The sequence below is a fragment of the Salmo salar genome, chromosome ssa01 (assembly GCF_905237065.1).
Source record: "Salmo salar chromosome ssa01, Ssal_v3.1, whole genome shotgun sequence".
NCBI lineage: Eukaryota > Metazoa > Chordata > Actinopteri > Salmoniformes > Salmonidae > Salmo > Salmo salar.
In genome coordinates this window covers 159435037-159461407 of record NC_059442.1, presented here as the reverse complement: position 1 = coordinate 159461407, position 26371 = coordinate 159435037, and the positions used below count along the sequence as shown (strand labels likewise).

The 26371-nt window shown below is 41.9% G+C and overlaps 1 protein-coding gene across 3 annotated transcripts; it reads left to right on the top strand.

Moving 5' to 3' along the window:
- Positions 1 to 1086: 1086 nt before the first annotated feature.
- On the top strand, positions 1087 to 20536 carry ncs1a (neuronal calcium sensor 1a). Of its 3 annotated transcripts, none has more exons than XM_045689173.1 (9): positions 1087 to 1567; positions 8928 to 8952; positions 14966 to 15104; positions 15888 to 15966; positions 16164 to 16252; positions 16673 to 16681; positions 17768 to 17845; positions 18283 to 18401; positions 18491 to 20536. In XM_045689173.1, exons 1-8 carry the CDS (start codon positions 1504 to 1506, stop codon positions 18379 to 18381), a joined length of 582 nt encoding a protein of 193 aa, XP_045545129.1. In that variant the 5' UTR covers positions 1087 to 1503; the 3' UTR covers positions 18382 to 18401; positions 18491 to 20536.
- Positions 20537 to 26371: the final 5835 nt, after the last annotated feature.

Below are 26371 nucleotides of genomic sequence, written 5' to 3'. Positions count from 1 at the left end.
TTAGACAACCGGGTCTTTTTTGTTCTGATGATTTCCTGCATGGTTTAGTTATACATAGAACCTCAAAGGTACAAACCTCAGAGTTACGGAGAAAACTGAAGCCATGTGCCCACCATGCCTATTGTAATATAGGTAGTAGGAGAAGCACTTTTGGATTATTCCTTTGAGATGTAGCCTGCCACTGCCAGTCAATATCTTATTAAAATGGGTACCATGCAAAAATTGAATTTCTCATAGGCTTGTTGAAGTTCACTGGAAAATCTAAAGGTTTTCTTTCAATAGCCACACATATCCCTGGGGTTTATTGGAAGATACTTTAGTGCACATTTTGTCAAGCTCAATTACCCCCTTGTTTTCAAGCATGGTGGCGGCTGCATCATGTTATGGTTATGCTTGTCATTGGCAAGGACTAGGGAGTTTTTTAGGATAAAAAGAAACGGAATAGAGCTAAGCACAGGCAAAATCCTAGAGGATAACTTGGTTCAGTCTGCTTTTTAACAGACACTGGGAGACAAATTCAACTTTCAGCAGGACAATAACCTAAAAGACAACGCCAAATATACGCTGGAGTTGCTTACTAATACAACATTGAATGTTCCTGAATGGCCGAGTTACAGTTTTGACTTAAATTGGCTTGAAAATTGATGGCAAGACTTGAAAATGGCTGTCTAGCTATGACCAACAACCAACTTGACAGAGCTAAAAGAATTTTAACAAGAATATGGTGCAAATATTTTACAATCCAGGTGTGCAAAGCTGTTAGAGACTTACCCAGAAAGACTGTAATCGCTGCCAAAGGTCATTCTAACATGTATTGACTCAGGTGGTTGAATCTAATTAAGATATATTAGTGTTTTATTTCATTTTTTTTTACAATGTTAGAATTTTTCTTCCTCTTTGACATTACAGATAATTTTGTGTAGATTGTTGACAAAAAATGACAAATCCATTTGAATCCCAGTTTGTAACACAACAAAATGTAGAACAAGTCAAGGGGTGTGAATACTTTCTGAATGCACTGTATATAGAGAGAGAGTACATGAGGAGGAGTGGCTCCTTTTGCCAGGGGCGAACAGTATCAACACATCCCTGGCTGGCCACACACACATACATGCTGTATACACACACTCACACACTCCCTCCTCTCTTCCACCCTATTCCCAGTAGGGTGTTCCAGCAGCAGCAAGCCAGGATTGCAGGAAGCAGGAGGGACACGGCTGAGTGGATTACAGGCTACAGCCCTCCTCTCTCCAGACTCATCCTGCTACGCCGAGAGGAGAGACTAACGCTACTGCTGCTCTTTCATAGCATTTTTTGCCTTTTCCTGCTCGTTTTTATTACATTTTTTCTATAATTCCAATTCATTTTTTGTCTGCTACTTGAAGAGCAAGACTTTAAGAAGTATTTTTTGATTATATATATTTTTTAAATGGTAATGAAGGTGGCAGAACTGGGAGTCTTTTAAAGCACGTGGAGAAAGGCTTAAAGGCATATGCTTGAGCTATGGGGAAGTCCAACAGCAAACTAAAGCCTGAGATGGTGGAGGAGCTGACCAGGAAAACCTACTGTAAGTATAGCAATCTCTTTCTATGTCTTTAGGTTAGACTCTTTTCATTTATCCCTTTCCTTTCTTTTCTACCAGTCTATGTCTTGATATAGCAGACCTTTTTCCTCTTTTTTTGAACACTTATTTTTTTAGACTTTCTCATTCCCTCTCCAACCGCCACTGTTCTGTGCTGTCTTGATGGCCCAACCCTAAAAAACATTAACATTTGATTGTATTGAATGTATCTATTGCTACAGGACAGGATGCCTTGAAATGAATCTAGCATTTTACAATAGAGCCTTAGGTAAAATGACATGACTTACCCGTTGGTTGCGATCCTTGACTTTAAAGCCGGCTATCAGCACACTGTTGTTGAGAGACAGCCAAGTGATCATCAGGTAAGGTGCTTTGTCCAAGTCTTGGATAGTGATTAATTGTATGCAAAAGCCAAGTAAATAGAAAGAAAGACACATTTGTAATGGCGATCCTTTGGTGGGAGACAATTATGCAACTTTCCTTTACTATGTAAACTTTTCAGCTACTCCTACCATACTACACATTTGGACATTAAGATGTTAACGAGCAAATCTCAAATCCCCAAATAAAGACAGACTCATTAAATCATATATATTGAATATCTGAAAAGTATTTCAGTTTATTACACTGTTGTAAATTGGTCGTACAGCCTTTGGAAGGGGATAGATATTCGGTAATGTGGTTTGAAGACATGGACACAGCAACCATTGTAGTACATCTTCCTCTCAGATTGAATGGCTTTCCCTCAGGTGTGCTAATACACGTTAGAGACTCAGTAGTCACTCGAAATCCGCTTAGCGCTTGATGCAATACTTCTGATGAAGATTAGGAAGCCATGCTCCAGAACAATGTCGACCAAATAATATGTTGTACTAAATCAGAGTAGGCTAAAATTTAATCAAGTAAAGCAATAACTAAATAGCTGTATCTGTCCTTTAGAGAAACCTTTACAGGCAATAGATATGTCTACATGGTGTCAGCGGAATGCTTTCCCCTACAGTAGTGTGTGGCTTATTTATCACTCACCACCATACTAACAGAGATAAACTCTGACCTTTAGCAGGGTCAAAGGTTGAACCAGACCTCGAGGAACACCCCCACGGAGTGAAGGTAAACTCTTGCGGATAACGATAAAAGCCGACTACCATGTCTGTTAAGTCTCACTGTTTCTCTGGTCAAGAACACTCAATGAGATGGTTGAAATTCTCAAAAGCTACCTTCTTTTGTATCTTCTGAAAAAACACAATATTTAAAGCTGCAATATGTAACTTTTTGGGTGACCTGACCAAATTAATTCAGAAATGTGTGTTTCTCATTGCAAGCAAGTCTAAGAAGCAGTATATCTGGCCTATGTGCGCTATTTCTATGCTTCCCATTATTAAAGAGATATTTCACAGCGGTTTAGATACAATATTCTCTACAGCAGGGTTATTCAACTCTTACCCTACGAGGTACAGAGCCTGCTAGTTTTCTGTTCTACCTGATATTTTTTTAACCTTTATTTAACTATGCAAGTCAGTTAAGAACAAATTCTTATTTTCAATGACAACCTAGGAACAGTGGGTTAACTTGTTCAGGGGCAGAACGACAGATTTGTTAACCTTGTCAGCTCGGGGATTCAATCTTACAACCTTGCGGTTACTAGTCCAACACTCTAACCACTAGGCTACCTGCCGCCCCAATTAATTGCATACACCTGGTGTCCCAGATCCAAATCAGTCCCTGATTAAAGGGGGAAAATGAAAAAATGCAGTGGAACCAGCTTCGAGGTCCAGAGATGAGTTTGAAGGCCCCCTAAGTTTTCTGAGCAAAAGAAAAAAGATATATATATATATGATATATATATATATATTTTTGTTTGTTCAATTTTCATTGTTGGATATAAAGAATGTTAAAATCACTAGGAAATCAGCATCAAGTGATTTTAATTTGGCAAATCTGTTCCCATGTATTTCCACGAATAATAGAAAGACACATATTCATAAACAAATGTAAGCAAGGTTTGAAATGATTATGTTTTATTCCAATATTATATCTGTTAGGGCTTCTTGCGGTTCATTTGCAGTGTACAAATGATTTGTAATTATGTTCCGGCCCCCTGACCATCCGCTCAAGAAAAAATCGACCCGCGGCTGAATCTAGTTGATGATCCCTGCTCTTCACTATACTTCCTTGTTTTGTCACATAAACTGAAATTAGGCGAATTATTCTAATTTTAGCAACCAGGAAATGACGGTGCGATTTCTGCATAGTGCATCTTTAAAGGTGCTGTATGCAACAATTTCAGGTGACAATAGTAATATGTCACCTTACATGGGCGGTAAGGATGTCACCATAATCGTTGTTGTTATGAAAAGTGCTTTTTAAATCAAATCTATTATTGTCATCATTAACTATTTGTAGTTGACATTTGTTACCAGACAATTACTGATGTACAGTATATGTCCTGCTGGTAGTGTTAGATATTAAAACTGAAATGTGACACTTTTTGTGCGACACAACCAAATTTACATAGAAATGTGTGTTATAGACCTGTCATTCTCATTGAAAGCAAGTCTAAGAAGCTTTCCTGGTTAAATAAAGGTGAAAAAAATAAAATAAAATAAAAAAGTCTAAGAAGTCTATCAATCAGATAAAATCTGTTCTTTGTGCTCTATTTGTATCCTTCCCGTTATTTAATTTTTGCATTTACATTCGGATTTTAACACCAGCTTCAAATAGCTGAAAAAAAAATATCTTTGGTTATGGAAAAGATATTTCACAGCGGTTTAGATGGTACAATGATTCTCTAAATTGAGCGAACTATACACATTTTTGCAACCAGGAAATGGAGGAGCGATTTCCGCATAGTGCATATTTAAGCTTCTGTGCTCAGCCTTGATAATTTGTTAGCTAGTTAGAATTCAGAAGAGATTTCACAGAAATAATCAGAAGATTATGTTCCTGTGTTTGAATGTGTGTAATGGCAAGAGACATCTTTCATGGTGAGGCGTAGCGTGTGAACTAGTGTGTGTGTATGGATGAAGACGCCCCCCATTGAGAAGGGAAGCGAGCATGTCAAAGGGGCTAATTTCATGCTCTCACACGGGGTCTCGCGTTTCCTAATTATAGCAGTATGTGTGCCAACCTAAAGTGCTGTCGGGGAGAGGGTGCGGTTGAGACATCACCCTTTGGTTCTGTATGCAACTTCATCGCAGGGAGATAACTTCCATTTAGTTTCATTGCCTCAGCAATCAGCATTCACCACAGTCAATGTTTCAATTTTAATGCAGGGTGATAGTGATATGACGAGATCACTTAAGATAGCTCTCATATACTCTGGAGAGTGAATTTGTCATGGAAGTCTATTCAGTCCTGAGGAGGAAAGTGCTGGGCATGCAAAAAGGAATGATGAGAAACCAGCTTTCGTTTGCTACACATCTCTCACTGAGGTAATTTAGTCTAGGGTTTCCCAAACTCGGTACTGGGGCCCACCCTGGGTGCACGTTTTGGTTTTTGCCCTAGCACTACACAGCTGATTCAAATCATCAAAGCTTGATGATGAGTTGGTTATTTGAGTCAGCTGTGTAGTAAGTGCTGGGGCAAAAAACTAAAGGTGCACCAAGAGAGGGCCCCAGGACAGAGTTTGGGAAACCCTGATTTAGTCCACTAAGACATGACAAATCAATCAGATAAAATCAAAGTTCATTTGTCAAGTACACAGGATACAACAGGTGTAGTTACATTTACATTACATTTAAGTCATTTAGCAGATGCTCTTATCCAGAGCGACTTACAAAATGGTGCATTCACCTTATGATATCCAGTGGAACAACCACTTTACAATAGTGCATCTAAATAATTCCACCATTGGGGTGCCAGAGCAGCAAACAGTTTTGACTGGGCTGAGCGGGAACTGTGCTTCCTCAGAGGTAGGGGGGCCAGCAGGCCAGTGGTGGATGAACGCAGTGCCCTTGTTTGGGTGTAGGGCCTGATCAGAGCCTGAAGGTACGGCGGTGCCGTTCCCCTCACAGCTCCGTAGGCAATCACCATAGTCTTGTAGCGGATGCGAGCTTCAACTGGAAGCCAGTGGAGAGAGCGGAGGAGCGGGGTGACGTGAGAGAACTTGGAAAGGTTGAACACCAGACGGGCTGCGGCGTTCTGGATGAGTTGTAGGGGTTTAATGGCACAGGCAGGGAGCCCAGCCAACAGCGAGTTGCAGTAATCCAGACGGGAGATGACAAGTGCCTGGATTAGGACCTGCGCCGCTTCCTGTGTGAGGCAGGGTCGTACTCTGCGAATGTTGTAGAGCATGAACCTACAGGATCGGGTCACCGCCTTGATGTTAGTGGAGAACGACAGGGTGTTGTCCAGGATTACGCCAAGGTTCTTAGCACTCTGGGAGGAGGACACAAGGGAGTTGTCAACCGTGATGGCGAGATCATGGAACGGGCAGTCCTTCCCCGGGAGGAAGAGCAGCTCCGTCTTGCCGAGGTTCAGCTTGAGCTGGTGATCCGTCATCCACACTGATATGTCTGACAGACATGCAGAGATGCGATTCGCCTTAGTTACTATATATATATATATACTTATTAGTTACTGCAGTGAAATGCTTACTTGCAAGCTTTTTCCCAACAATGCGGTACTAAATATCAAAGGTAAGAAGATAAGATACAAATATTCAAATCAGGTTTTATTGGTCAGTGCAGTAATAATAAAAACACACAAGAAATAAAACCACACGAGAATATACTCTATATACAGGGTCAGTACCAAATCAATGTGCAGGGTTACTGGTGATAACCTAGGGGGCTGGCATAAATGGGGTTTGAGTTAGCTGATTTAGTTGGTTGACTTGTTGAAATCAGTCAATCAATCAAATGTATTTATAAAGGCCTTTTTTGCAGTCTTGCATGATCTTGCTGTTGTCAGATTATGCAAGCTTCTCCTGTTTTCTGCTCAGTTTCTTTTTACCCTGTAATTGTTTTTCCTTGAGAAATGGAAGGGTATAATTAGGTTCTCATTAGCATAGCTCTAAGGGCCAGCCTCCGCTAAAGCCATTGACAAGCCCACACACACAGTACACACACTCTCTCCATACTGCACACACACAGTCATACACATTGGCTCAAAGGATCATATTGCCTCAGTCCATCAGCACAAGCAACAGTCAAACTCACTATACCATGCACACGTGCACACACTCATCCACAAAGCTTTCGATAGCTCTGCACTATGCACGTTCTAGGTCTAGTCCTCTCTCCTGCTTCTCACTCCCCTTCTCCCCTTTCCATCTAGCTCTTCCTTTGTTCTTCCCTTTTTCTCTCTGTCTGCCTTTTTCTTGTTGCTTCCTCTCCCTCCTCTCTTCCACTCTGTCCTCTTCTTCTTATCAGCACGACTGCAGTTCGTCTTATTTCTTATTGCTCTGCCCTTTGCTTGGAGAGGCTCACTCCCTCTTTTCTCCTTTTAAAGCCTCCCTCTTTCTTTGTTTCCCCCTACTGTCCTCCTCCCTTCCTCCTCCCCCTACTTTCCTCCTCCCAGTACTCTCCTCGTCCTCCCCCTACACTCTTAGAAAAAAAAGAGCAATCTAGAACCTTAAAGGGTTCTTTGGATGTCCCCATAGGAGAACCCTTTGAAGAACCCTTTTTGGTTGCAGGTAGAACCCCTTTGGTTCCATGTAGAATCCTTTCTACAGAGGGTTCTACCTAGAACCAAAAAGGGCTCTCCTATGGGGAACAGCCGAAGAACCCTTTTGGAACCCTTTTTTCTACGAGTGTACTACCTACCTATCTGCATGGAAATTGAACCTAAGCCTGGCCCAGATCGATTGGCTTATTTGGTATGGAGCGTGACATATACCTTGACCATAAACAGGAAGTATTGTTTAACAACAGCATAACATCCCACTGCTGCCACCAATTGCAGGCTAATAACTCATTTTTAATACTCTCTCACTCATATACTTCTGCACTCACTCACAGTCAGAATATTTCTTATTGTCTACTGCAGCTCTACCTTTTGTTCCCGCTGGTATGCATATGTTCTCTGGTTTCCATGGAGATGAATTGCTTCCGTGAGCCCACAAGGCTTTTTTTCCCCCGGACCCAAGGTAGTAGATTTTATTTAATGAAGTTGGATGTTTTTTTTTCTTCCACCCGTACGACTCAGTAAAGGAGATTAGGGAGTATGGAGATCTGTTATTTTAAATGTTCACATTTGAACTGTAGTGTAGCCAATGGCAGTGGGGGGGAGGGGCAATAAAGGGCCTGCTCCACTGTTCTTGGTCCACTATTAGCTCAAGTGCAGTCTCAATATCTCTCTTGAGTTTTAAACATTCTGATGCTATGCAAACTGGCATCTGTCTCTTTCTGAAGAACAGAGGCAGCCCATTAAGTTGATTTCATCACTAAGCTGCCTGTGCTGTCAACAGAATGGTGATGGAGGGCCGTGCAAGCCCATCCAAATAGAACCAATGTACTGGACGTTTACTAACGCTGCACTTGTACTAACCATAAATCACATAATTGGTCCCCATCTCTACTGTGATGTCACCTTGGGCCCCTTAGCCTTAGAAAGAAGAGCCTAATAGAGCCCTGTCATTGTCATTCTCTCTGGAAATGCTCATCGTATTCACTGTCATTTTTAATGGCAGACTTTCTCATGGACACTCAAGAGGAAAATTGGATTTGGTTCAAAAGGCCCCGTAGCTAGAGTCTGAGCATAGAACTCATTCTAACGTTGGAAGATGTTTGAGTTGAGGTCGTGGACTTGTGGTGCTGTTGCTTCGCCATTTGTCAGGAACTCATAAGAAAAAATAATAGTTTGTCATAAAATACCTAGGTTTTAACAAATGCAGTTGACTCCTGATAAATACAATTGGTGCACGCTGATATCTGGAGTAATAACAGAATATACACTTGTTAACAGTGCACATGGTGTTAACATTTATGATGTATTGATGTTCGTTCTTATAGGGGGGAAAACACAGCTATGGTAAACCAGGATGGTATAGAGATGTATGGAGTTATATTAGTTGCACCATAAATCAAATCTGAATTTCTTCATTTTGAATTTATGTTAAGAAATAGACTTTCTGTTGGCACTTAAATCACTCCATAGGGGGGTTTCATTATTCATACATACTCTACCTTTTATTTAGGCTTTTTATGTGTATATATTACCTTTAAATTATTTAGATGAGCAGGGCTACACATAGCATTTCACTCCCAGCAGATGTAAGTTATTTCAGCGACTGAATAACATATGAAGCAGCCAACAGTGAAAACCTCCTGTCGGTCTTGTGTTTTGTCTTTGTGTCAATTTTTCTTCTTCTAACAATCTCCTTTTCTCTGTTTTCTGTCTGCAGTCACGGAAAAAGAGGTACAACAATGGTAAGTTTCTCTTATTGTCTCAGCTAACAACTAAGTCAATCCCGTATTGCAAATACTCCATTATACTTGTGTACCATCAGTCAACAACAATGCAATACATCTGTGAAAACCTCAGGTTCAACCGCAAAGCTGCACTGCACCCCTGGAGCAGGTTAGGGGTTAAGTGCCTTGCTCAAGGGCACAACAGCTGTAGGTGGTGAGTCAGCTGGCATTATAGTCGGCACCAGACCTCAGTGGCACTCTCTGTTTTGTCGATGTTGACCATATTTGTGGAACGCTAAAACCTTCAGCAAACTCCTACAGTGTTTATGTTACAGCAACCTTCCTGTTCAGCCCTCGTTACCATGGACACCCAACGCATCACTGGGTTTTCATAACCACATCTTGAAATAGAAGGCTCTTTGTAAGGCGTTACAGCTTTCAAAGTATTGTAGCTGATGCCTCGAGTTGAATTTGGACAGACACCGTCCTTCGAATGAAACATTAAATTGAGGTGGTTGGTAAAAATCCTGTGACATCGCAAGACAATGGGTGTCCTTTCTACATTTCATACCTGGCCCGTCACAGTAATGTAGTATAACTATAACCTGCCTCAAATAGGCGAAATCACTGCTTTCTCCTCCACTATAAAGTGAGGTGAGCGCTCTGGCACAAATTGGCTGCCGTGTTTCACCCAATTTGGCGTTGGATGGGTTGACTTCTATCCCCATACAGTGGGGGGAAAAACACTGTGAAACCTAGTGAAAAGGGCTTGATGAAAACAATCCATCATTGGCCATCCTCTGAGGTATGGTGGTGGGCTGGCCAGGCTCTGTGCCCAGACTCAGTGTGTTGGCTGAGGTGTCAGGCCACACACATATGTACGTGGGCCAGGTACCACAACAGAGCCCAGTGGCACAGCTCTCCTGCCTGAGACTTTGCTGGCACCGCCACTAGTTGTGGCAGCTGCAGACATAACCTCGCTAGACCAGCCTGGCCCTCAGCCTGTAGCCAGAGGGCCACACCCTTGGTAGCCGTATACAACCCTGTCGTTATCTCCTCATAGTCATTATGACCTCTGGCTAGTCTCTGGGGTTACGAAGGTGGTGCCGTGTTCTGATGTTGCAGCCAGCTTCCGATTGGTTACCGTTTTGCCGGTCGCCAGATTCATTACTATATTTAGGCAGAACTCACTGTTTTTATGAAAAATAAAACATGCACGATTGGCTGTAGGACTACTTGAATATGTAAAAATATCAATGAGGATTGAGTGAAGTTTACAAACACCTGCAATGCGTTGAAACTGGCCATAAGAGCAGAACATAAGAGATGTGTTGTCACAAAAGCAGATAAACATTTATGTTCGACATAGCCAATCGAAACAAAGGACGTTTCTGTCGCAACGCATCACCTCAGACCAGTGCTAGGTTATTTTGACCTTATAACCTTTCTGATTTCCAAATACTTTGCTGCTTGTGCCAAGTTCCGTGGCTCCCACTCTCGTGGCTCCCCGTACACACCACAGATGGAGAGCTGTTGACACTGGGTCGAGTTCCCACTCTGATAAGAAACTTATCGAGAACCGCGGAGAGACATGTTACTGAACGACATGACATGTAGACTCAAAGGAGGAAGAGCAGTCAGAAGGAGAAGGAGAGACAGAAAATGACCCCTCACAGCTTTTACTCTGATGCTCCCCAGTCCCCAGTCATGCCCCAGTCCCCACTCATGCCCCAGTCCCCACTCATGCCGCCAAAGGAGGAAGAGCAGTCAGAAGGAGAAGAAGAGACAGAATCCACAGCTACTCGATGCTCCCCTGTCCCCAGTCATGCCCCAGTCCCCACTCATGCCCCAGTCCCCACTCATGCCCCAGTCCCGCCCCTGTCCCCAAGCATGCCCCTGTACCCAGTACTCATTCATGCCCCTGTCCCCAGTACCCATTCATGCCCCTGTCCCCAGTCATGCCCCAGTCCCCTCTCATGCCCCAGTCCCCACTCATGCCCCAGTCCCGCCCCTGTCCCCAAGCATGCCCCTGTCCCCAGTACCCATTCATGCCCCTGTCCCCAGTCATATCTTTGTGAGTTGGGCTAGACTGAAATGTGTTTGTCTCTGTCTATAGCTGCAAAAAGGCCTACGCGAGCTTCTATCACAGCTCACAGATCATACTGTGAGAGGAAGCCATTGGAAAGAGACAACACACACACACACTTCTCCGCCCGCCACCAACCACAATACCCTGCCGATCCCTATTTTGCCTCGCTTGTCTTTGAAGTGATTTTGCATCACCCCGTGCTGTGAAGTCAGTGCTGGAAGAAGATTCTCACCCAAAGCGTTTACAGTGCTAGCTAGCTGACATGAATAGAGCCGAGTGAGAGATTACAAATCACAATGCCAGGGGATCGTTCTGTCTGCCGAGTAGGCAAACAACACTTCAAACGGAAATAAAACAGGGGCTGTCGCTGTCATCCACTAGTGAGCCTACTGCTTACACCCTTGTGTGGGAGCAGTGTCAGTCCCTCATCTCTTCCTCGTTCAGATACAGTGTAGGAAAGTAAAAGAACAGAACAGTGTGGTTTTGGATGAAAGACTGTGGTCTTTCTCAAGGCTAGGAGTAGTTTTGTTTGAGTAGCAGTAAGGTAAGAGCGCCGGGAGTTTGATCAACGGCATTGTCACCGGTGCAAAGGTGACAAAAACATTGTCGTGTCTTTGGCTATGCCGGATTAAGTGATATGACATGCTAACTTATAAAATGATTTCCGTTGTCCGCTACAAGACCATGGTGATTGCCTACGGAGCTGTGAAGGGAACGGCACCTCCATACCTTCAGGCTCTGATCAGGCCCTACACCCAAACAAGGGCACTGCGTTCATCCACCTCTGGCCTGCTGGCCCCCCTACCTCTGAGGAAGCACAGTTCCCGCTCAGCCCAGTCAAAACTGTTCGCTGCTCTGGCACCCCAATGGTGGAACAAGCTCCCTCACGACGCCAGGACAGCGGAGTCAATCACCACCTTCCGGAGACACCTGAAACCCCACCTCTTTAAGGAATACCTAGGATAGGATAAAGTAATCCTTCTAACCCCCCCCTTAAAAGATTTAGATGCACTATTGTAAAGTGGTTGTTCCACTGGATATCATAAGGTGAATCCACCAATTTGTAAGTCGCTCTGGATAAGAGCGTCTTCTAAATGACTTAAATGTAAATGTAAATGTAAATTTCTCTGCAATTAATATTACCTGATTAAGCTAATCATGTAAATGTAATTAACTAGAAAGTCGGGGCACCACGGAAGAACGTTTATAGAGCTGTTATCTTCCGAATAAACTCTTAAAATACTTAGTAATATTTTACGTCGATAGCAGTCAATATTAACCCTTGTCTTATTTTCAGTCTCATAATGAAAGTTGTAAATTCTTGGCTATCTTCACGAACCCTGGCTAACAAGTTGAATCAGCAATACAAAATTGGGTTTAATTATTTATTTACTAAATACCTAACTAATCACACAGAATGACAAATACACAGAATACAATGATGTCATACAGAAAACGTCCTGGTGGACGGAACCTGTATGAAAGCTGGTTACACAAAGGAAAGGGGGTTGGGCTTGAATGAAAGAGCGGGAAGATTTAGGAACACAGAAACAGCAGCTATGCTATCGTAAATACATTATCTTATGCATTCTAAATTACCGCCCATTTGGAAAAGGAAAATGCAATAAATATTTACTCTGAGCTGCGCTTCGGTAGATTGGTCGTAGATGCTGGCCGGGTTGGCCAACAGATCTCCCTGTTTTCGGAAGAATGTCAATGGTGGTCCATTGGATACGTGGTGGTATCTTCGTCTGGTTGTTAGACTGGATCCGTCGTCCGTCCTTTCCTAACCCACGTTAGCAGCGGCCGCTGCTAACTCAACGGCTAGGAAGTAGCACTTCTGTAGTGAATAAGCTCAAAGTTCATACCAGTTCATACCAGAGCTCACGCCGAGGTTGGCTTAGTTCTGTACTTGACATGTGTGTCCTTCTAACGTAGAGGCTGCAGGCCTCCCGTACTGGAACAACCTGGTTATCTTTTCGTCAAAGGATTATATAGTGGAGAGGGGGAGGGAGGTGTTTCATCGTTTATAACCCCTGTCTCTTCACAGGGTTGGGTTACTGATCGAGCAGGGTACTTTCCTTATGAAAACCCAAATCTCTCATTCGGAAGCTAAAATTACATTTCATCTCCTAACAAACATTTTCAATATCAAACATTTCAATTGCATAACAATTCCATGTGACTCTGATAACTAGGGGGTGTATACTGTCTCAGATGACAACCGAACTGACATACATACTCATTACGTTCCCAAGCATATTTCCAACTGGTTTTATTACCAAAATATGGTTCCTTTTCCCCATTTGTTTGATGTTCCCAGACTCTCTATATTTAACAGGACAGCAGTCCTTCAGTAGGGTCAGTAAGAGAGGGGAAGGGGGAAAGGTATTTATGGGGGGGGGTCATAAACCTTACCCACAGGCCAACGTCATGACAACATAGAGCTCTATGGCCAAGCACACCAGTGGTGGGTTTGGTGTTGACAAATAGAAGTGTATGCAGAAAAGTACATCATACCTACGGTTAAAATATGGTGGTGGATCTTTGATGTTATGGGGCTATTTTGCATCCACTGGTTCTGGGGTCCTTGTTAAGGTCAACGGCACAATAAACTTTACCAAGTACCAGGACATTTTAGCCCAAAACCTTGTTGCCTCTGCGAGGAGGCTGAAACTACCAGCAAGATAATAACTCCAAGCACCAATCAAAATCCACAAAGAAATGATTAATTGACCATAAAATCAGCATTTTGCAATGGCAATCTCAGTCTCCGGACTTGAACCCCATTGAAAACCTGTGGTTTGAATTGAAGAGGACAGTCCATAAGAACAAACAAACGATGAAGGATCTGAAAATATTCTGTATGGAGGAATGGTCTAAGATCCCTACTAATGTGTTCTCCAATCTCATAAAACATTTTAGAAAAAGGCTCAGTATCATGCTAGACCAGTGGTTCTCAATCCTGGGCCTGGGGACCCAAAGGGGTGCACATTTTTATTTTTGCCCTAGCACTACACACCTGATTCAAATCATCAAAGCCTGATGAGGAGTTGTTGATTTGAATCATGTGAATCACTAGGGCAAAAACAAAAGTGCACCCCTTTGGGTCCCCAGGCCCAGGATTGAGAACCACTGTGCTAGAGTATTGATAAAAGGGGCGGGTTTGGCTTTACTTGGCTCATCATGCTCTAGCGACTCCTTGTGGCGGGCCGGGAGCCTGCAGGCTGACTTGTTGTCAGTTGAACAGTGTTTCCTCCGACACATTGGTGCCGCTGGCTTCCAGGTTAAGTGGGCGCCCGCTGTTAAGAAGCGCAGTTTGGCCGGTCATGTTTCGCCTGAGCCCGTTGGGGAGTTGCAGCGATGAGACAAGATCGTAATTGGGGAGAAAAAGTGTGTAAAAAAATGTATAATAATAAATAAAAGGGGTGCTAATAATTTGGACCCCTATCTTTTTGAGAACTGTTTTTATACTTGTTAAACAAAATCTCTTTCTCTGAGCAATTGTATTAGTATAAAATAATATAATTTCCCAACTTTTTAAGCATATAATATAGCTTAGTATTTGTAATTATTATTATATACAGTATTTCTTTAATCATTTTCTTTTAAATGCTATTTCTTCGTAGTGAATTTCAGAAAAATTCAAAATATCAAATATGTTTGGGATATTTGATTTGTTTATTATGCCTCCTTTCAAGCAGACAACACTCTTATCATTGTGCTACTTGATAGCAGGACGTTCTTTATCAGATCTTTCTAGCAGGCCTCAGGGATCCTTACTTTAGGAATGAGTTTCATCAGTCACACTGAATGCAGTAATTGTTCCATTCATCGATTCACCGCTCACCACCTCTCTCTTTTCTCTCCTCCCTCCCCTCTTCCTGGGCATCCCCCTCTCCTCTCCTTCCTTTCCCCATTCCTCCCTCCATCCACCCCCAGGTATAAGGGTTTTATTAAGGACTGTCCTAGTGGTCAGTTGGATTCAGCTGGCTTCCAGAAGATCTACAAGCAATTCTTCCCCTTCGGTGACCCCACCAAGTTCGCCAGCTTCGTTTTCAATGTGTTTGACGAGAACAAGGTAACAGGCTGCCTGCGGAATGCATTTATGTTCACTTTATATTCTTAGAAGCTAGGACAACAGTAAACCAATTAACAACTTTACTGGCTTAGTGTATGAAAGGACATCACTTAACATCCCTTATAAAATGCTTGGATTGGGTTCCATTGCATAACTGAAATGGTTATGTCATGGTTAATGTACTGGTCCTCTGTAGCGCAGTTGGTTGAGCATGCCGCTTGCACTATGGGTTTGATTCCCGGGACCACCCATACGTAAAAGCTGTATGCACTTTGGATAATAGCTTTTGCTAAATGGCTTAAAAAATGTTTGCTTGCTTTAAGTGTCCTCTCTGTCTGCAGTAATTTCCATTGAGAAGCCAGACTCCAGTTATTTTGTCTGCTATCTTTCCTAGAGCCGTTTGTGAGATTAGATTGAAAGGTTGGTCTCTCTCACTCTTCTGTGGAGAAAATAGCCTGTTTCTGTGTCGGGTCGATTATTTTCTCTTGTCTGGCCGTGACTGTCTCTTTGGTTATGCGTCTATCACTTTCATGTTCTTCTCTCTATATCCTTCTTCCCTCTTTCAAACATGCTTTACCATAGTCGGGGGGAGGGCTATTTCGGACCACAGGACTATTAAAGACCCAGTATACTACTTTTTGAACAATTTGTATGTGTTTTTTTTGGAGGGGGGGGGGGGTGCACCCTGAGCTCCCCTACTTCTTCCCTCCACGGTCTCTCTTCTTCCCTCCACTTTTCTTGTACTAACTCTTTATTTCCCTCTCTCCTTCTGTTTCTCTGCAGGATGGACGTATTGAGTTTGCCGAGTTCATCCAGGCCCTGTCGGTCACCTCCAGAGGGACCCTGGACGAGAAGCTCAGATGTAAGCCTGGAGAAAATATCCTAGGGCCTAAACTTTAGCTCAGAAGGCTAGCACAGTCTCGAGGCGTGCAGTCGACCCAGGTTCAAACACAGTCAGCCACAGCATTCAAAATAACACACCAATTGGATACCACGAAATTGGGGAGAAAAACGGGGTAAAAAAAAGTTTCCTCCATGTGCTGTTTATGGCTTTTGCAGGGGCCTTCAAGCTCTATGACCTGGATAACGACGGTTACATAACTCGGGATGAGATGCTGAATATTGTGGACGCCATTTACCAGATGGTGGTAAGTCCTTCCTTGGTTGTCTCGACATCAAATATTCAGCTTTGATCTATTCTCGTAATTTAGTTGATGGGTACGGAGCATCATAATCAGTATTTCAACATTTTAATGGGAATGTCTGGTTCTTTACATTTACATTTACATTTAAGTCATTTAGCAGACGCTCTTATCCAGAGCGACTTACAAATTGGTGCAATCACCTTATGATATCCAGTGGAACAACCACTTTACAATAGTGCATCTAAATCTTTTAAGGGGGGGGGTTGTTGCTCTTAAGTGAGCCATTCTGAGACAGTTTAGATGATACCTTGTCCCGTGTAGTGTTTAGCATTTAAATACATATTATGTAATTTCATGCAGGTAACTGAGGCATTTATGTGTGTGTGTGTGTGTTTGTTTGTTTGCGCGCAGCCGCGCGTACAGGGGAACACGGTGGGTACAACGCCAATATAATTTACCAGGGACCTGTTTTTGTTTATTTGCAGCTATGGGCAGCGCTTCGCGCTTATGGCGCGCCATGGGGAACAGAGCTAACTACGAATCCTGTAAACAAAACGATGCTTGATCAACTGCTCATTGGATTCAGTCCGATCTCACTTTGTCAATTATGCACCTTTTAAAGGCTATGTTCCCGGATTTGCAGAGACTGCATTCACGGTAAATGCTGCATACGTTGGCTCAATTGGAAATTAGGACTACCTTTAAATGTCAAGCGTGCTATAACACAGCTCTTCCTCTGATCGGATTGAATCCCGGCCTTAGTCTATAAATGATATACATACTTTCTGATAGCTGCAAATAAACCTCTATCCCTTAACACACAATGGTTTTGGGATCTATCCTTACCAGGCTGCCATCAACTGGTGCTCGGTCTGTTCCAACATCTCATTATCATCAACAAATCACAATCCTCAGATGACCGATTTTCATTTCATACATCGACTATACACCACACCCCGGAAAATATTTCAAATTAAAATAATTCCCGTTCCAAATTGTTTGCTCTGCCCCCATGGTGCCCAAGGCACTTTTTTGCATATGGTTTCATTAATGTCCAGAGGTCTCCTCATTTTCGAATCAGGTTTCGATGTCTTTATCCACCATTGTTGCAAAAAAAATATTCCCTTTTCACCAACACCACTACTGTCAATCACTGTTCTTCCATGGCTCTTACGGTTTGTGAAAAGCAAATATGTCTTGCCAGAATTACAGCAGCGCAAAAAATGATTGCTTTACGTTGGCAGGAGCTTCACTCTCTGCCATTATGTCAATGTGTGCTTTCATTTATGAACATTGCAAACTGGATCTTTCTGTGTCCTGCATGCATGGTGCTAAAGAGGCAAATGTTGAGTTATTAACTTCTGTTGTTAAAAAAATAGAATTGTTATGATCTGCAATTTGTGATATTTTCTGTAAACGAGGGCCTGTGAGGGTGGGGGGGGGGGTGTTTTTATCTGTTGTCTGTGTTACCATGCATATGTTAAATGAAATAAAATGTAACATTTGGTCACAAAAAAGGGGAACACGGTGGAATTGCCTGAGGAAGAAAACACACCAGAGAAGAGAGTGGACCGAATCTTTGCCATGATGGACAAGGTAGAGTAAACCAATCACACACACACCTGTGAAAGATAGGCCAATGGCTCCAATGCATCTTCCTAGCCTCAGTAGGATACATGTGCCCTGTGGGGCTGGCACTGCTCACAAAGAAGGCCTGTTTCAGTCGGGAAACTCTGATGCCCCCCTCAAGGAGGCACTAGCTAGCCCAAGCCCTGAGGCTTTTTGTCAGAGAGACTCCTTCTCAAACCCAATGGAGAGTTAGATACTCACTCAAGAGGCATTCGGAACTGGGCCAGACCAACGCTGACTGATTGGGTTGTATAAGGGTGCAGTAAATAGGCTGTTATACACGATGCTGAGACTGACGAAGAGTGCCCTCTACTGGTTTAAAGATTGAACAGCAGTCCAGACATTATCCATTCGGTAATATGTAATAAAGTATTATTCAAATGTGAGGATTTGTCGTTTTTCAGAACGCAGACGGATTGTTGACCCTGAAGGAATTCCAGGAGGGCTCCAAAGCAGACCCGTCCATCGTCCAGGCTCTATCGCTGTACGACGGACTGGTGTAGCAGTGAGTACACACCCCACAGTGAGTACCGCATCCTCTCAAATTATGATTTACATGAACATTTTACAGTTTCTCCTCCTATACATGTATCTCTTTTCTTCCCACGACAGTTGTCCGTGATGGCCTGTTAACGTGGTGTTACCCTGCTAAGTGAGTGATGGAGTCTGCTACCTGTCTCGTCCTCTGACTCCTCCTCAGCCTATTAGGGAAGCTGACAATGGTGGGCCGCTGCTGTCAATCATTCATCATCATGGTTTCCAGGATTAGAGTAAATTCAACAACCACAAACGCGTTCACCTTCGCAGAAGCTAGTGCCGTCGATGTGCTTACAAGACATTTCACAGAAGGAAGTTAGGTACTTTTCTGTGGGAGGAAGAAGGGCCAGGGTTCATCAGGCACCAAACAGGAAAAGTAGACAAACAGGGCGGGACTACCTGGACTTTGTCCAATAAGACATTTTCATTTTCGTTTTGTTGCGAAACATCTTTTTAAAAATTCCAATGCAAAGCTTAATGAACATTGAACAACATGGGACTGAACACGGGCTACTAGTCTACGGACCATGGATCTAAGCAGTTACCATCTTTATGTATTCATGTTCTGTGATACAGAGCATCAGTTCAATGTGCTGCAGCCAACGACAAGAAACGGCTACTGACACGCCGACTGTCTTTTAGAACGCTTGGGAAAGTCAACCTTATGTATTTCATTGGATTTAAATAACAGCAGCTCATGTTTGACATCAGCATGAATTAATATTGATTCTGTGTTCCTGCCGCACAAAGCTTTAATTGTCGAAGTACGTTTTTGATTTCAACACCAACTAAAGACTGCGAAGCGAACACGGCCCAATTACAGATGCTGTATGAGTTTGAGCCAACTATTACATAGAGATTAAATGCTGAGCAGTTGCTTGTCCATGAGCAGTCCTAGAGGCTTCCACTACTGTATTGCGGACACACTATAATCAGTGTATTCTCTCAAATTCCCATCATAACTGAACCGTTGTGCGGTCATGCGACATACAATATAAATGTATGAGTTGGAAAAGGGTGGAACGACACGGATTGTGGATCATATGAAACTTGATTGAAATATTGAACGCTAGGTCAACAAGTACGATGCAAAATAAGTGTTAAAATAGATGTCTTTGCAAATGACTTCAAATGCATGTTAGACGCATTATGTTTGTGTGTAAATACTAAGGTGACTATATGCACTGTAGCCATAATCAGCAGGTTAGTTGTTTTAATATGTAATACATCCTCTGTGGTAGAAAAGCATTTTGCGACCCTTTTACTTTTCCTTATCACTACATTGAACTAGACAATGCACCGACAGTGAAAATTTCACAACAAAGAAAAGGATTTCCCTCCCTCTATAATGGGTATTTTTTTCATCGCTCTATGGTAATGACTGGGGCACAATTTGATTGTCATTCCATCGCTACTGCTTCAGTGAAATAGATTTTCCTTCGATTGTTTTTATACTGTGCATAAACTGTTCTCTCACAAATATCAATTGAACAGGTGTTTTTAAGAGTTTGAGAGAAGTGGCAACTGCTGTAGTCTAGGGAATGATTAGAGAAGTGTTTAAATTAGCTGTATAAAAACACATCTTACCTGTACATAGACAAACCTGTTGGCAAATTTAAGGTCTTTCGATTGGCCTTGTATGTTGATATCCTCAAATTGCAGATTTCATTCAGTGTTTTTCACCATGAGGCATCTGGAGTGACCCGATGTACAGTATGTGGCATGCTGTGTGATAAGAAACAAGATGCAAGTCATGTAGGCTAAATCAGTCAGAATTTTTGTTTATCGCTGTTGACAAATTGTTCTATTAAATTCAGTATCATATGATTAGACAGGGTTTGTCAAATTGCCTTGGTATCAAACCAATTCTCACAGCATTTAAGGACACTATACTGTAAATAATATAAAAACTGTTAACCTCACAGTATACATAAAAGTGCTCATTGTTGACAAGACTATGAACAGACTATTCTTGATATTAAAAGTGAAAACATTGACTGACCATCCCAAATCCAAATGGCATACAAATGTAAATAACAGTTGGTCTCCTTGCTCAGTACATGACAGAGGTAGTTGTTTTTGTCTTCAGTGCTTTTGAAATAAAAGAGCTGCTTTCCTTCATTTGCCCCATGCTTTTGTATGCACCACTAGCAGGTTCAGTTTCCACTAGCATTGCTGTAAAAATGCGACCCAGAAGATTTTGGACGTTGCTAAATAACCAGCAAACTTAAATAAATAAATAAAACACGTTCAAAACCCTGGGTGTCAGAAATAAGCTACAACTTCAAAAATGTGAACACAAAATCCATATTTTCAAAGTGACCACCCAAACCTCGAAAAGGAATTCTGTGAGACACTAAGAAAATAAATGAACAGTACGGACACATTTCTCTTTTGGTAGGTTACATTAGCTGTACACGGCGTAGCCTATTGAACAGAAAAATGGTCTGAAACACTCAGCACCTCTGCTACTATGGAATAATTATTAGTTATGTTTCAGTGGGAAGAGTTCAACCAATCGGACTAATGCAATATGGAGAATACACACAATGCCCCGATGGGCCTGGATGTCAAACTAACTCAGGAAAAAAAAACTATATATATAAAAACTTTATTTAACTAGGCAAGTCAGTTAAGAACAAATTCTTATTTACAATGACGGCCTAGGAACAGTGGGTTAACTGCCTTGTTCGGTAACTGGCCCAACGCGCTAACCACTAACATAACCTCTAACCTGCCGCCCCAAAGAGAAGAGGCCCAGCATTCCCAAAGTTAATGAAAATAGTTCATCCTCTCCTATCTACAATAGTAGCTTCCTATTTACAACTAATCTGTACTTCATGTTCATCTTTACAATGAGCAGGACAGTACCTGAGGGAGTAAGAGCACATTATCTCTAGGTGGAAGGATGGAAAGATATTTATTGCAGTGATAACTAAAACTGGCCATGTGATGAAACCGTTCTCTCGTACCAGTTTGCGGTGCATTCAAAAGCATTGGGGAAGAGCTCTGCCTTCCATATCCGCATGCTTTTGAATGCACTGCTAAAGTTGTGGCCAGGAGTCCAGCTACCGACAGTTTTACCATTAAACTACCGCAAGAGTTTGAATTTAGATTTTGAAGCCAGATGTTGAGTCGGAGTGGATTTCACTGTTAGTTTTATTCCAAATAGTTGCAGTTTTAAAACTGACGATTGTTTATTTTTGATGAATGTCAGTGTACTGTTGCTTGTATGGGTCTGCTTGTTGTCCTGGCTGTACTAGCTACGCTACGCGCCTCGGCGTAACTGAACTGCGGGACAGCAGTATTTGGCAAGAGGTAGCAAAGGACACTGTATCCTGGTGTTGTTGCCATTCATGCTCTCCCTTGGAATTGAACGGTGAACGCAGCGATCAGGCTGTTTCCACAGGCTAAGCTATTAGTGCATCACTTTAGCCCGATAAATAGTAGTAACAATGTTGTAAAAGTGAACTTGGCCTCCTCTAACATATGCTATTTTAACAAAATAAAAACAAAAGGTGATGCTTAAAAGGTTTATTTAGAATAAGCGAAATAGCAGTTTGTTGTAACATGATGTAACATTAATATGCAAGTGTGAAGCGTTCCAATTCTAACGTGACATCTTATTTTAAATACATGTGAAATGATCTGATGATGATGATGCTCCAGCTGTCTTCTTCCCAATATTCACTATGAGGTCATCAGGGCTATAATGGTTTTCCGTTTGCGTTACAAGCAAAAGCACAGAATAATGACATTAATAAAATAAATTATATCACACACTGTTGAAAGATATTTGGAAATGTTTTGAGTTGAGACAGAGTCATCTTAGCTGAATCAAACACATGCTTTTTGATTTAGAGCGTTGTACCCTTTGTTACAGTAGCCAACATGACATAGCCATGTCTGGTATTAAATACTTTCCCAACACCATTGCTGCGGCCACTAGAAGACAGAAAACGAGGATATGATGAGAACAGTGAAAACATGACATATCACCTCAAATATGACAACCATGGTGAAATGTTCAAATTCAAAATCTGATCTAGAGGCCAACATTACCGCATTTCAGAAATTATCTTCCTGTTTCTGCGGGAACGAATCATGGCCCAGCCGCTATTTTGGCCCAAACTCTCCTTAGTTATAATATCCTAACTGGTCAATAAATCATCTTAAAAATAATATTTGAAAACGGATGAGCTGTCACTCTGTATACACCTGCACACATAGGTCTCGACAGTCGACCACGGTGCAGAGTATCCGCCCTTCACAGTTTTGCTGGTTGGCTCGCTGGTTGGCTCGCTCCACCCCTTTACTGCCACATAGATCCACAAGAACCTGCAGACAGAAGCTACTGAAATCAGCCCAAATAATGGTAGTTCTTCTTTTGTTCCTTTACTAGCTCTAAACAGGGGTTGGATTTATGATGTATAAAAACCCTAGATTGCAAATGTTATGCATTGGCCAATGAGAGGCATTTAAGCTACTGTCCACCATACTGCTACTCAGTCCTCCATAAGAATTTGTATTTATTTTTATTTAACCTTTATTTAACTAGGCAAGTCAGTTAAGAACAAATTCTTACTTACAATGACGGCCAACCCCGGCCAATTGTGTGCCACCCTATGGGGACGCCCGATCATGGCTGGTTGTGATACAGCCCGGAATCAAACCAGGGTCTGTAGTGATGCCTTAGACCACTGTGCCACTCAGGAGCCAAATTAATGGAATTCTACAGTATTTCAATTAAATGTTTCAAAGGACACGATTACATGTATTAAAGTATATATTTTTTGTCGTGGGGAAACTAACAGTACTCTCAAAAAATTATATTTTAAGGAAAATGTTAATAGGTTTTTAAATGTTCTATTTTTATGTTTTTTTTCACATATTATAATAAAAAATGATAAATTAAGGCTTATAATGGAATATACTTGGCAAAAACAAATGTAGACATAAATAAATGCATTTCTATAGCTTTAAAAAAAATTGTGGTGGAGTACAAAAATGCTGGCGCAATGGCTTCAAAACAGCGCCCCCACCAGTCATCTCAAATAAAATTATATTGGTCACATGGCTAGCAGATGTTACTGCGAGTGTAGCGAAAAACTTGTCTTGGGTTTGTATACAGTGCCTTCGGAAAATATTCAGCCCTGTTGACTTTTTCCACATTTTGTAACGTTACAGGCTTATTCTAAAATTGATTGAATAAATAGAAATCCTCAATCTACACACAATACCCCATAATGACAAAGCGAACAGGTTGACATTTTTGTAATAAAAATACCTTATTTACATAAGTATTCAGACCCTTTGCTATGAGACTCCAAATTGAGCTCAGATGCATCCTGTTTCCATTGATCCTCCTTGAGATGTTTCTACAACTTGGAGTCCACCTGTGGTAAATTAAATTGACTGGACATGATTTGGAAAAGGCACACACCTGTCTATATAAGGTCCCACAGTTGACAGTGCATGTCAGAGCAAAAACCAAGCCATGAGGTTGAAGGAATTGTCCGTCGAGCTCTGAGACAGGATTGTGTCGAGGCACAGATCTGGGGAAGCATTTGGGAAGGTTCCCAAAAACACATTGGCCTCCATCATTCTTAAATGGAAGAGGTTAGGAAGCACCAAGACTCTTCCTAGAGCTGGCGGGAGAAGGGCCTTGGTCATGGAGGTGACCAAGAACCCGATGGTAACTGACAGAACTCCAGAGTTCCTCTGTGGAGATGGGAGAACCTTGCAGAAGGACAACCATCTCTGCAGCACTCCACCAATCAGGCCTTTATAGTAGAGTGGCCAGACGAAGCCACTCCTCAGTAAAAGGCACGTGACAGCCCACTTGGAGTTTGCCAAAAGGAATCTAAAGACTGAGACCATGAGAAACAAGATTCTCTGGTCTGATGAAACCAAGATTGAACTCTTTGGCCTGAATGCCAAGCGTCACATCTGGAGGAAACCTGGCACCATCCCTATAGTGAAGCATGGTGGTGGCAGCATCACGCTGTGGGAATGTTTTTCAGTGGCAGGGACTGGGCAGCGACACTCCCCATCCAACCTGACAGAGCTTGAGAGGATCTGCAGAGAAGAATGCAAGAAACTCCCCAAATACAGGTGTACCAAACTTGTAGCGCCATACCCAAGAAGACTCTATGCTGTTATCGCTGCCAAAGATGCTTCAACAAAGTACTGAGTAAAGGGTCTGAATCCTTATGTTAATGTGATATTTCAGCTTATTTTTAATACTTTTGCAAAAATGTATTAAAACCTGTTTGCTTTGGCATTATGGGGTTATGTGTGTAGACTGATGTCATTTAATTTTTTTAGAATCCGTTTTAGAATAAGGCTGTAACAAAAATGTGGAAGTCAATGGGTCTGAATACTTTCCAGATGCACTGTATATAAGATATACAAAAGTTGAATACAAGCAATTCAATCCAGACCAGTCTACACGTTTTAAAGTTTGAACGGCGTTTCTAGCTTAAACAGTCTAAGAGGAGTTGAATGCTAAAGAATAATAATAAGTACTTAGAAGATTTAAGTGGGGGTCTTGCTTTACAAGCCCACAATAATAATATGAGTATGTAAGAAATCTAGAGTTGTGCATTGCTTTGCAAAACTACATTGCTTTGCATCCACACCTAATTGGTATTTTGAGTCACATGATTCAATTCACCTCGATTGACCCAAATCACTATTAATACTATGGGCAAAGTGAATTTTTAGTTTCATCAAAAATAACTTTAAATGAATCGTCAGAATAAGTTAATCAACTTTGTATGGCCTTATTCGTGCGTGTCGGAAAGTTTTTTGGGACATAACGACAAACATGAATACACACTAATAATAGCTTAGTATGTTTTGAATTGGCTACCAAGTTATTACATGCTGACCACATCACTCGCGTCACGTTCGCGAGGATTGCAAAATAAATGTACACATACATGTTATTCAATCATTGCACCTACACTGCTTGCGCACGTCTGCGCAGCCAGGCGCTAAAATAGAACTTGGTTCTATTTGTGATGCTTAACACACTGCAAGTCCCGCCTCTCCCATCTCCTCATTGGTTTTTAGGAGCCTATACCCACGTGGGTGATTGAACGATGAACTGAGGTCCAGACTCCAGTCCAGTCGGTAGTGGTAATGCAGATTAAAGTTGGTTGCCAACCACCATATAAAGTCAAAAGAAGAAGAAGCCTGAAGGAGGAGAGATTACTAGAAACTAACTCGGTTTACCCTTTTATCTGTGGATTAATTTTCAGAGTAGAGGACCTTGTGCATTTCTGGTAAAATAACAACTCAATGTTTATATCCCAGGACAAATTAGCTAGCAGCATCAAGCTAGCTAGCTAAATTGCCATAAAATGTTTGCTTATCGACCCGTCCCAAAATTAATACAATTAGTTCAGAGTTCATTTTGATATTTCAACCTGTGTGTCCTGATCGCATCGGGTGTGGGAGGACAAAATCAACCTGCGCGTGCGGTCTGGTCAGCATGTTAGTCTGTTCTCTATCATATTTTCTAGGCTAAATTACATGCTACTGCAATGTCCGACTGTCTCTCTCTCCTTGAGCGACGGCTCACTCATCTTGCACACATGCAAGTGATGCGCACAAACACATGATACAGCATGTTGATTTTTATTTGATTGATAAAATATTTTTTAATAAATTACATTAATCCCCCAAGTTTTCTGAGCAAAAAAAGTTGTGTGTGGAATTTTCAGTGTGGATTTCCCCTCCCAGGAAATCAACTCAACGTGATTTTAATTTAAGAAATCTGTCCAAATATTCTCACACATAACAGAGAGACACGTGAGTGTATACAAATGTAAGCAAAGTTTGAAATTATGTTTTAGTCAAATATATCTGACAGGCTTCTTGCGGTAAATTTTCAGTCTACAAATGATTTGCAATTAATGTTCTGGCCCCCCGACCATCCGGTCCAGAACA